This window comes from Hipposideros armiger, unplaced genomic scaffold (assembly GCF_001890085.2).
Source record: "Hipposideros armiger isolate ML-2016 unplaced genomic scaffold, ASM189008v1 scaffold_447, whole genome shotgun sequence".
In the NCBI taxonomy this organism is placed as follows: Eukaryota; Metazoa; Chordata; class Mammalia; order Chiroptera; family Hipposideridae; genus Hipposideros; species Hipposideros armiger.
This window is the reverse complement of record NW_017731797.1, coordinates 1,430,863-1,441,872: the sequence shown is the minus strand read 5'-3', so window position 1 is coordinate 1,441,872 and position 11,010 is coordinate 1,430,863. Positions and strand designations below refer to the sequence as shown.

At 51.0% G+C, this 11,010-nt stretch overlaps 1 protein-coding gene across 2 annotated transcripts in view; it reads right to left on the bottom strand.

Moving 5' to 3' along the window:
- Positions 1 to 248: 248 nt before the first annotated feature.
- MEOX1 (mesenchyme homeobox 1) overlaps positions 249 to 11,010 on the bottom strand; it is a 19,894-nt gene continuing 9,132 nt past the window's right edge. The window contains exons 2-3 of one of the 2 annotated variants that reach the window (XM_019665544.1): positions 3,400 to 3,572; positions 2,084 to 2,310 (exon numbers count right to left, since the gene is read on the bottom strand). In XM_019665544.1, coding sequence (XP_019521089.1) covers positions 2,188 to 2,310; positions 3,400 to 3,572 — 296 coding nt within the window. In that variant the 3' untranslated portion in view covers positions 2,084 to 2,187. Of the gene's footprint in view, positions 2,311 to 3,399; positions 3,573 to 11,010 lie in introns of both variants that reach the window. The other variant, XM_019665545.1, reaches the window with a different exon arrangement.

Here is an 11,010-nt window from a genome sequence, read left to right as displayed (position 1 = left end):
GTCTGCTTTCCTCTGCCAGCTCCTGATGATGTCATTTCTGGTCACTGCCCACACCTGGCCCAGACCGCCTGCCTCAAAGCCAAATCCTGGCCAGGTCTCCTCTCCTGGCTCCCTCCCTTCCATCTCTAGCCAGTCCTATTTTGTTCATTTTGAACAAAATTGTTGACATTTTGGTGAGACAAAATTTTTTTAATTAAAAAGACATAGAATTGGGGACATTTTTTATTGTGTCATTTTTATTACTATTGGTGTATGTTGTTTTACCCTGAAGAACAAAACCTCCAGACTTTGAATTTAAAAATTTGGGATGATTAGTCAAGATGCCTTTATTAACAGAAGAGTTCATTTTTTGTTTACAGAACTTTGACCGTTTGAGAAGCCATAGTTTGGGGAAACAGAAAGCTAAAATTTTATGAGAAATAAAGACAATGTAGTTGCATGGGAGAAAAGGTTTTCTTTGGCGGGGGAGGGCAATGATTACATATGCACCCCCACCTTTTGAAAAACCTAAAGGGGGATACCTTATTCTAGATGATTTTTTCTTTTTTGTTGCTTCTAGACATTAGCCAATCATCATGCGAGCATCAGAGGATTGCACACACAGCTGTGGTTCTTAGCGCTGTAAGGAAAAAGGCCTGGGAACTTTGTTTTTTTATTGATTTTATTTCTCCAAGAGTTTTCTTACTAAGTGAATTGACCTTGCACAGTTAACTTGATGTAATCTTAAGAAAATACATGAAGTATGGTTTAGAAAAAATTACGCATGCTCTAACCAGCCATCTCATTTGGCAATCATTTCCCACAACATTAGTCCTTTTGGGATTGGGAGGTGGGGTTCTTTTTACAAGTGCATGATTAAATCTACATACAAGAGATCCAAACTCTTGCTGACCTCCCTCTGCAACAACAACTGGCATTGGGAGACAGAGCACTGGGGCAGGCAGGGGGTCTTGCTCCAAGACTTTAGTTGCCCTAAGATGTCTGGCCATCAGTCCTGGAGTGTCATGCCAGAGGATGTGGGCAGTTCACACATATAAACATAGTAGCTCCTCCCATAATAACAGCATTTGTGTAATACATCAGATAGGCTCAAACGCACCCCTTGGAGAAAGAAGGATTGCTTTTTTTTGGGTCCTCATTTGCAGTCAGAATCCTTTGAAAACACAGGACATTGCAGCTGGAGAACCTTCCTCTCCAGGGTTCCGCATTTCTAGGCCTTCACCCAGCAGCCCTAGGATAATCTCTCCATCCTCAGAACATAGGGGACACTTTGCGGCCCTCAACTCAATAACACGAGCATCTGGATAGTTTTGCAATCCAGAAATTGTGGATTTAAAAGGAATAGCTGCTCCGTTGCTCTGGGGCGCTGCTCAACAGTCCCAGCTGTATTCCTGAATTGATTTTGAAAAAGCAGGTGGTGTCCTGGGTCCATTCTCACCCCACCCCCGCAGTTAAGCCAATGTAAATGGGCCTGTATGGGACTGCAGAGACCTACACCAGGCTGTTTTTGCAACTGTCTTCTTCCAGTCGGCGCTCATAAACTCGCCCACCTAACAGCCAACAAATTTGGAGACAGGGATGCTTTCTTATTTGTAGTAGCTGAGTTTCTGTCTTCAACCCTCCTCACACTAATTTTCCTTGGGGTTTTGGGACAATCCAGGGGCCCCAAAGCCTCAGATATAGAGCCCAGCAAGGAAAGGTGGTCGAGGTGTATGTGTCTGTGTCTGTGTCTGTGTGTGTCAGTCGTTTCCTTTTTTGTGAAGTATTAGCTTTCACGAGTTACTCTCCCAGCAGGCCAGGTGGAGTCCAGACCTGGCAGAGACCTGGCTGGTGTAGGAGGGGGGTGGTAGGAAGAGGTATGGGAAGCAGCCAGAGACCCTGAGAAGCAGTGTCCTTGGAGCTGTTCCCTGGATTCTCTTGGGTCTGGTCTGGCTGCTGTATGATTCCACAAGACTTGTGGAAAGCAAAGGCCCTGGGGAAGGAGCTGCTAAGACAGAGCAATGCTGGACAGGACTTTCTGGGAAACTTCACGGCTCCCAGCAATGCTGGGCAGTTTCATATCCAAGAGTCACTGCAAGATGTGGAGACGCTGCCCTGGGGTGGGTGGGAGAAGGTGAAAGTGGGGTTGGGGTGGGAGCAGTTGGGTCGGGGGCTCAGTCCTCAGTCTTTTTGTCTCCATGGAGAATCTCACTCTGAACTTGGAGAGGCTGCAGAGTCCCCATCCTCGGGGTCCTGCCCATGAGGGGAGATGGGCTGACCCCCCTTCACGCGCTTCCACTTCATCCTTCGGTTCTGGAACCACACTTTGACCTGACGGAGGAAGCAAAGGAGACTGGTCACTACAACCACCTCCCCAGCTGATGCTCAAGCTAACCAGGGTGCAGGCAGCCCCAGGGACCCCAGCTCTAAACACCGCTTGTCCCTCCTCACTCCTCCAAAAGTCCAGAAACTGAGACCAAAGGGAGGACACCCCAATCTGCCCAGAGGCCTGTCTTTTGTCTCCAGATAAAGAAAGCCCTAAACAGACATAGGAACAGGTTTTACAAATCACTCTGCACTGGCCCCACATGCCCTGCCCCACCTGTGCCAATGGCCCTCCCCCTCTCCTCCTCCCTCCAGCTTCTATTATCCAAGGGTCTGGGAACAAAAGATCACTAGCCTCATCTTTAGGCACATGTATAAAGCACCTTCCAGCTTGGTAGCTCTGGTCCACACATATTTTCATCTGAGCTTCAGCATTACCTGCAGGGTGGGGTTATGACCTGTTTTACGGATGGAGACTCAGAGAGGGTGGGAGACATGTCCCAAGGGTCACAGGTAGAGGCAGGATTGGAATCTAAGTCTTCTGATTCTAAATCCAGCACCCTGGCAGAGTGCTTTATCAACTGAAAGCTGCTATTAAATATCATAGGTGGAACGCTCTGAGGGAAAGCCCAATACAAAGGGCTAGGAAGTTCTTCTCCATAGTGTGTCCAGGAACCAGCCACATACCTGAATCACCTGGAGAATTTATTAGAAATGCAGATCCCAGGCCCACTCATTATTACTGCAAAATCTCTCTCCAGAGCTCCGGAATCTGCATTTTAAACAAGCGCCTAGGTGATTCCAATGCACACTCAAGTTTGGGAATAGCCAGATCAGAGGTTCCAAAGCCAGCAGCATGTGAGAAGCACTTGGGGGACCTTTGAAAAACTCTGATGCCTGAACTCCATCTCAGACTCATGAAAACAATCGCATCGGTGTTATCAAAATTTCCCCAGGTGATTCTCAGGTACAGCTGGACTGGGTGGAGGGAAAAGAAAAAAGAAGTTTAGGGTGTTAGTGGTGGGAAGGGAGGGGGATGAGGGAACCAAGGAAAGGAGGGATGCCCAGAAGAGGAGGGGTCCCCTGTGGCCGTACCTGCCGCTCAGAGAGGTCCAGGTTCACGGCGATCTCATATCTCCGCAGCCTGGTCAGATAATTATGGTGAGCAAACTCAGCCTCCAGCTCCCGCAGCTGCTCCTTGGTGAAGGCTGTCCTCTCCTTGCGGGCCTTGCTGCCACCCTCCGGTTTCCCTCGGTTCTCCTGGTTGTCTGGGGAGAGAGGATCCCAAACCGGAAGACGTGAGCTGCAGGGGCCTTCGTTCCCTTTCTTTTGTCCTCACTTAGCAGGGCAGTCTTTCCTTCTCACTCTTATTTTTAAAGGATGCTGAGAAAGGACCCATGTTGTCCCTTTATCTTTCCTTCTAGTGTCTTAACCCCCTTAAAATTAGGAGGTTTTTTGATTCCTAACCTCAGGTGACACCCTCCCCCCCCCCAACTTTTTTTTATTACCAAAGCACAGGAAGCTGCCGTTGGCTGTTTGATGATCTCTACCACTCAGCCCACCCGCCTCAGCTTGACATTAGTAGTGGCTTTAAGCTTGTGGGTAAGATGCTCTAAAACAGAGGTTCTCTCCTCAGTGACATCACCATTACCTGAGAACTGTTAGAAATGCAAGTCCTGGGGCCTCACCCCAGAGCCACTAAATCAGAGGTCTGGGAGTGGGGCCCAGTGATCTGTTTCAACAAGCCCTCCAGGTGATTTTGACTGCACAGCCAAGTTTACATAACCAGTGCTCTAAGATTTTGCTAACAGGGTGCTCTGGTGGCAGCAGTAGCGGCAGCAGCAGCAGCAGCAGGGAGGTGGTCAGACTTGCAGGATCTCAGTGGCCCTCCCCACCGAATCAGAATCTGCATTTTAGCAAGATCCTCAGGGGAGCTGTGCGCACATGTAAATTGAGAAGTGCTGCTTTAAATTTCTTCCCCTCCCTTTGACATGCAGAGGGGTCTGGGAAGTTCATCTACCAAGGAGGCTCTAAGGTAGACAGCAGGAGCTCAATCATAACAGCTAACAGGGAGCAGGGGCCAAGTACAGTACATGTATGTATCAGCCACTTAATCCTCACGATAATCCAACTAGATGAGTTCTAGTATTAGCCCTATTTTATGGACCAGAAAACTAAGCACTGAGAAATTAAGTAAGCAACCCAAGTTCAGCCAGTGTCACCAACCAGTGAGTGGTGGAGATAGGAATCAAACCCAGGCAATTTGACTCACATACTGTTCAAATGAAATATATGTAGGAAAGGTTTACCAACTGTAAAGTGCTGTACAAACAATGGACTGCATTGCAACCTCCTGAGCAGGGTAAGAGGCAGCTCTACCATCACGTTAGTGGTGGTGGGTGGAGGGGACACAAGGAAGGAGACCCACACGCTTGCACAGTTAACTAACAATGGGCACTCGTGTCCAGTGCAGGGCTTACAGGAACCACCCTTCCTGCAGGTTCTAAAAGTTCAAGTCTTTCACTTCCTGGTCCTGGTTTTACAGACATGGAGGTGGTGTCTCAGAGTCGGGTGCTTTACTGAAGGCTGCACTCCAACCTCCTGCCACTGCAAGGCTCCCATCGCCACCAGCCCTTTCTTCTCCTGCTTTCCATTCAGTCTCCGTGTATTTCAGGTTTCTCGTCCTCCGCCCCCGCGTCACGCCGTCCTGAAGACCGGATAAGGACCGGGGTGGTGGCTCCTGGCGCTGGTAGGCGCCGGGTATAGCGATTTGGGCGCCGCCGCCTCCGCCCGGAGCCCCAGAGGGAAGACGAGTGGGCATCGCTGAAGTCCCGGGAATCCGAGAAGGCGGAGGAAGGGACGCCCCCGGGGGGGGCTCCGTGATGTCCCGATGCCAGAGTGCTGGGGGTCGCGGCGCCCGGTCCGCGTGGGCCGCCTGAGGGGCGCGCTTGGGAGCAGGAGGGCGCGCGCGCTCCCCGGCCCGGGCTGTCTGCCCGGCGGCCTCTGGCTCCTGGCCGGAGAAGGCCGGCTCAGATCCCTCCGGAAACGGGAGCGTGGGCCGGAGGGGAAGGACGTGCCGCCCCGGCCAGGGTCCCCCCAGGAGCCCTTGGCCTTGGCCGCCGCGCGCCCGGGAGGGCGGGCTGTCACGCGGCGGGGGGACGAGCACAAGCACACCCCGGCCCACTGGCCCACAGCGAGGCCGGGAAACCCGCTCATTTCCGGCCGCCTCCTGGCCCCGGGCTCCGCGTTTTCCAGCCTTTCCTTTTAACAACTGAGCGGGTGTAAAAACCCGATCTCCCTGCCGAAGCCTTTGAGGAAGTCACCTAACCTTTCTGGGCTTCAGTCACCTCATCAAGAAATGGGGGGGTGGGGGTGGGGGTGGGAATAAAGTACCTACCTCCTAGGGGCTATTGGGAAGATTGGACGAGCTAATGGGTAGAAAATACTTTTAAAACTTTAAAGCGCTGGAAGAAAATAGTGTTCCAATTTTTCAACTCCACAAGATGCCGTCGGAAGGGCTTGGGATCACAACAGCAGGTTACTGGCGTTTCCGAAGGCTCCCATGTGCTTCGATGCAGCTGCCCGCTTTAATCCTCTCCACGTAACACCCTTAGGAGGAGGTCCTATTATTATCCCCTTTGGCATTGTCAAGCGGATTTGTGTGATAATTTGATTAATAGCTCTCTTTCTCTCCCCCCAGGGATGTAACTGCTTTTCCTCACTTGCTACTGTACCTGGCACATAGGAGGTACTTGCTAACTATTTGCTAAAATCCTTCTCAGTATAGAGAGGAGGAAGCAGCCTCAGAGAGGCTCAGGACCTTGCCCAGTGTGCTGGGCAGCTTTTAGGTGGCAGAACTGAGGTTGGAGCCCAGATCCACCTGACGAGAGCCGAGGTCATCAACCCTGGTATCAGGCTCTCCATCTTGGGTCTGGCTGGTTGGGGGCTGGAGCTGGACCATGCAGCTCTGCTTGTTTCCACCTCCAGGGTTCGTGGGGGGGCCTGTCCTGGGTTGAAGGCCATACCTACACTCCCCTTCTCCGAGGCTGTGTTAGGTGTGCACAGGTGCCCTCTGGAATCCCTAAAAACAACACCTCCACCCACATAGCCCTGTGCCTAATCCTCCTGAGAGAGATGAGGAGAGGTAGGGAGAGGACCCCCCTTGAGTTGGTCTTAGACTTGTTATGTGGGCACCGGGCCACTGCCAACCAAGTCAAGTCACTCCCTACCCCCTCTCCTATCCAGTCTCTATTATCCTCATGTAGGCAACTGAGGCCTCAGGATGGAAAAAAAGAGGAAATGAGACAACTGAATGTCTGAGCCACTGTGGGAACCCTGGGCAGCCCCCACTAGAGGGGGTAGGATACTGGCACTGGGAGGATATTCATCCCTCATCAGCTTGCCAGAGGGGGAACAACTTTCATTACTGATAGGAATGTCAAAAGGGCCAGAAGTACAGGAAGCTAGCTATGAAAACTGAAGTGGAAGTTATGGTTCTCTTTGTTTCTGCAATATTTTCATCAAGGTGGAAAAACATGAAGAAAAACGATGAGCACTTTCATGCCATTCCTGGCGAGGGGGTGTGTTCAGTCTGCCGGCTCTCATGCACAGTTCATGTGCATACTACTCCCAGGATGGCTTGATCCCAAGAGTGCACCTTTGTTGGGGAGCCTCCCTCCCACTCTGGGCCTCAGTTTCCCCATGTGTAGAATTTTGGGGTTGGGCTGAGTCTTCTTTTCCCTTAGGAGCTGGTGTCGGAGTCCTTTCCCAATATGCAGTCCTGATACCCTCTTCTTGTTGTACTCTCTCTTCTGCTGAGAACCCCTGACCTTTAACCTGAGGCCCCTTCTAGTTTCAAATATTCTTGTCTTGGCCCTTAGTTCCTCCCTTCAGTCAAATCTACCGTCTTGCTGTGTGCTCTGTCCCAAGACACCTCCCCCCAGCCCAGCCTTCCTAAGGTCCTCAGCTCAAAGGTGAGGGCTATGCCAGAGAAGTCCTTTCTCCCTCTGACATGCAAAGCTCCTTGCCCCAAGCTGGGTGCAGGGGAATTGTGTCTGCAGATGTGTTTGAGGACCCCCTTGGAGAGCCTGGGCCTTAACTGGCTCCAAGAAAGAGCTCTCCGACCTTGGGCAGGTCTCTTAAATTCCCTGAGCTTCACTTTCATCATTTGCAAAACAAGAATAGCTACATCCACTGTGATCAGAAGGTTGCTGACAAGGTGAAATGAGATGGGTAGGATGTGTCTAACACCTGGCACATTGCCTGGCACACCATCAAGACTGCAAGAACCCTCAGAAGAGGTTATACTGGAGATGGAGAGCTGATTCATGGTGGAGGCGAGAGACGATGTTCCTCAAGGTATCACGTCTCCAGAGCTGTGTGAAAAGGATGCCTTTTCAATGTCTGGCCTTTTAGGTATTTTCCCTTCTTTACTACTTTTCTATGTCTCTGCTTGGATCTGTGTCTCTGGCCATTATTGGATACTATTATGTCAGCCTTCCAGGGGGCCATGGTTTTAGGCACAGTAAGTGGCATTGATCAGAATCACCCACTGGTCCTCCTGGTCCTGCTTCTCTCTCAGGGGCAGCGGGTGCCTCTTTCAGAACCTCAGAGGGAGGAGGCTGGCGCTCAGCTGGCCGCCTCCATGGTTAAGGAGGAGCCTCCCTGCCCCAATCCCTGCTCAACCCTCTGGGGAAGAAGGGCCATGATAGAACAGTAGGCAGAGCCCAGAGAAATGCAAACAGGATGTGTGAGTGTGATTGCGGTTTCCACCATGAGTTTTTACACCACCCAAAGTAAATTATTTCATAAATAGCTGTCACTTTTGGCAGGCCTTCCTAAAGTCAGCAGACAGCTTTATCGGAGCTACAAGGAAGTTCAGACAGACTCTGGGGAACATGCCTTTTTGGAGTCCTGTGTCTCTACTCCCCCCAACTCTCACAGTCATTTTACATAAATTTCTATCCAAGACCAGATAGAAAGCCTTAGGCCATGTATTTAAATGGCACTTTGCAGTTGACAATGGATTTCTTTTAGGCTTTCATATATACTACAGAATCATAGAATGGTAGAGGTGGAAGGGGACTTAGTGATGATTTAACATTGCTTTTTCATTTTACAGGTGAGCCTAGAGTAGATAAGAGATTTGCCTAAAGACACACAGCAAGTTAGTGGCAGGATTGAACCTAGAACCCAGATTTCCTTGATAGGAAGCTATTTCCACATATTAGGCTGCTTCCTGTTGTATCCTCTTAATTACTCTTTGAGGTAGGTAAGGTACACATTAGCCATTAAACAGATGAGGATATTAAGACCCAAAAACTAAATGGCTTGCCGAAAGTCCCGTGGGACCAATGCAGGGCTATAGCCACTATGTCACACTGCCCTGGGGGGATGATCAGCATGGAGGCTGTGCTTACTCTAGGGACAGACGCTATGTCTGGGTCCATGTCTGTCTCCCTGGGACTCCCCAGGGAAAGGAGAGGGAGAGGATATTTAGGGCCTGATGTCAGTAGATGAGACCTTGACAAACCTGAAAACGGTGCCTGGCTTATTTCACAGCGCACACCTTTGACGTCCTTGTTAGTTCTGATACTTTCAACTTCAGAAGGAGGAGTCAAACCCATCAAAGTAGACAAGACCTGGATGGAGCCAGCCCAAGACCAGTTGAGTGTTGACTTCCAAGACCTCCCTGGCTTCCTGGGACTGGCCTGTTTTTCTCCCTGGGTCTTGCCCACCTCAATGTCCAGGCCTTTTTGTTCTCCCGTAGGTGCCAGAAGAGATATGGGTAGGGTTCCCAGCCTCTATGAGGAGCCCAGCGGTGGGGCTGGGAAATTCAGGCTATGTTTTCTGGGAGAGAAGCAGATTCTTCTGGAATGTCTGGTTCTACAGTAGCCTTTGCTGAGAGTCCCAGATGGGGTGGGGCAGTGAGGGTGGACGGTGGTGAGGGAGAGTGAAATGGATGGGGCGATGAGATGGGGTGTGGGGCCTGTGGAAGAGGGGAACAGAGAAGTGAGGGGGGAGGGAGGCAGTGGAAATGAGAGGTGGGAGCAGCAGTAAGGTTCCAAGATGAGTTGGGGGAGGCATGGGCAGCGCTGGGCTTTGTTTGTGTTTATAAGTTCCAGATGTCGCCTTTAGCTGTCACCAAAGGAAGTGTGGGCTTTAGGCCCCAGGCCCTGCTGTTTCTACTATTCCTCTACCACCGCACTCAAGGAAAAGAGGGAAAAACATGAAATAGAAAAGTTTGGGGTGGGGTGTGGGGGAGCAATGCTGGCTAGAGGCTAGGGAAGCCTAACTCAATGAGCAGAGAGGGCCTTGGGGAAAGAGGCTGGCTCCAGGGGTGTGCAGGGGTCCGGCCCCTCAGAAAGAAAGGGCCGCTCAGCCTCTAGGGTCATCCCCACCTCCTTGGGCCCAGGTGCCCTGATTTATTCAAGCCAGAAAAATAGGTGAGTGGGATGGGACTCCTGAGCACCCAGCATGGGAGGATGGTAGGCAGCTGAGGTGGCCCCTCACCTGACCTTCTCGTGGTCCATGGGGCTCCTTGGACCCTCACATCTTAGAAGCTAGTCAGAATCCTGCTGCCCCGGTGGAAACTCACTTTCTCCAGAACTTCAGGATGCACCTGGGTGGGGCCTGAGCAGGGTTTATGCTGATGCCTCTGAGTTCAGACGATGGCCAAGGCCTGGATTCCTGCATTGGGCCCCGACCTCTACCTGTCTGGGGAGGAGAAGCAGGGGATGTCCAGAGGGATGGAGATGGAGTTCTGGTCTCTCCTCCCTAGCTGGCCACCCTGGAGCCTCAAGGCTGCTTCCTCAATGGGGGTTCTAGGGTTGGAGTTGGGATGAGAAGGGCTTGCAGCTGCTGTGTGGCCCTGAAACCACACCCTGTCTAGCACTGCAATGACCTTGGACCAGTGAGCCTGCAGAGGCAGGTAGGCCCGGCTACTGGCATGCTGCAAAGGCTCCATCTGAGACTGGGTCACCGCCTAGCCAGATGCAACCTGTAATTCAGCCAGGATCACGGAAGACTTTGAAAAGAGAAGAGTGTTCATTTGCAGGTTTGGGAAAAATGAGCTGAGGGGTGACCAAGTACTGGCTGTGATCTTTATATCTGTGATCTTATCTAGTCCCACAGTGACCCTATGCATAGCCTCATTTTTCAGAGGAGGAGACCAGGACTCAGTGAAGTTTAGGACTTGACTGAGTTCACACAGCCAGGAAATTGTGGATCCAAGACTTGAACCAGGTCTTCCCTGTTAGTGCCCTTAACATTACTCCCTGACCCCTCCCCCAATTGCTAGGCTGTGGCCCAGCAAGTGGATAGGGGTGGATGTGAGATTACCCAGCCTGGTACTCAGCATCACTCGAGTGACCCAAGTGACACTCACAGAAGTTGTCCATTTATTTTATCACCTCCTTTCTTTCTTCCTCTGTCAAACAGCCCACTTCTTTAGAGACTCACACCTAAAACTGCCTCCACTTTTTTCATCTCTCTTTGTGGGTATAAGATAAGAATGCAGGGCCTGCTTGTGGACAAAATAACACTCTATCTGGGTGAAAAAACTCTAGTGGCTAACGGGATGCCAGGCTAGGAAAGCACTGAGGTTGTGCCCACCTCTGAGATGTTGCTTTCACTAATGGGTTGTTTTGTGTGTTTTTTAAAAAGATTTTATTGGGGAATCGGGGGAAGGGGAACAGACAAGTTGCT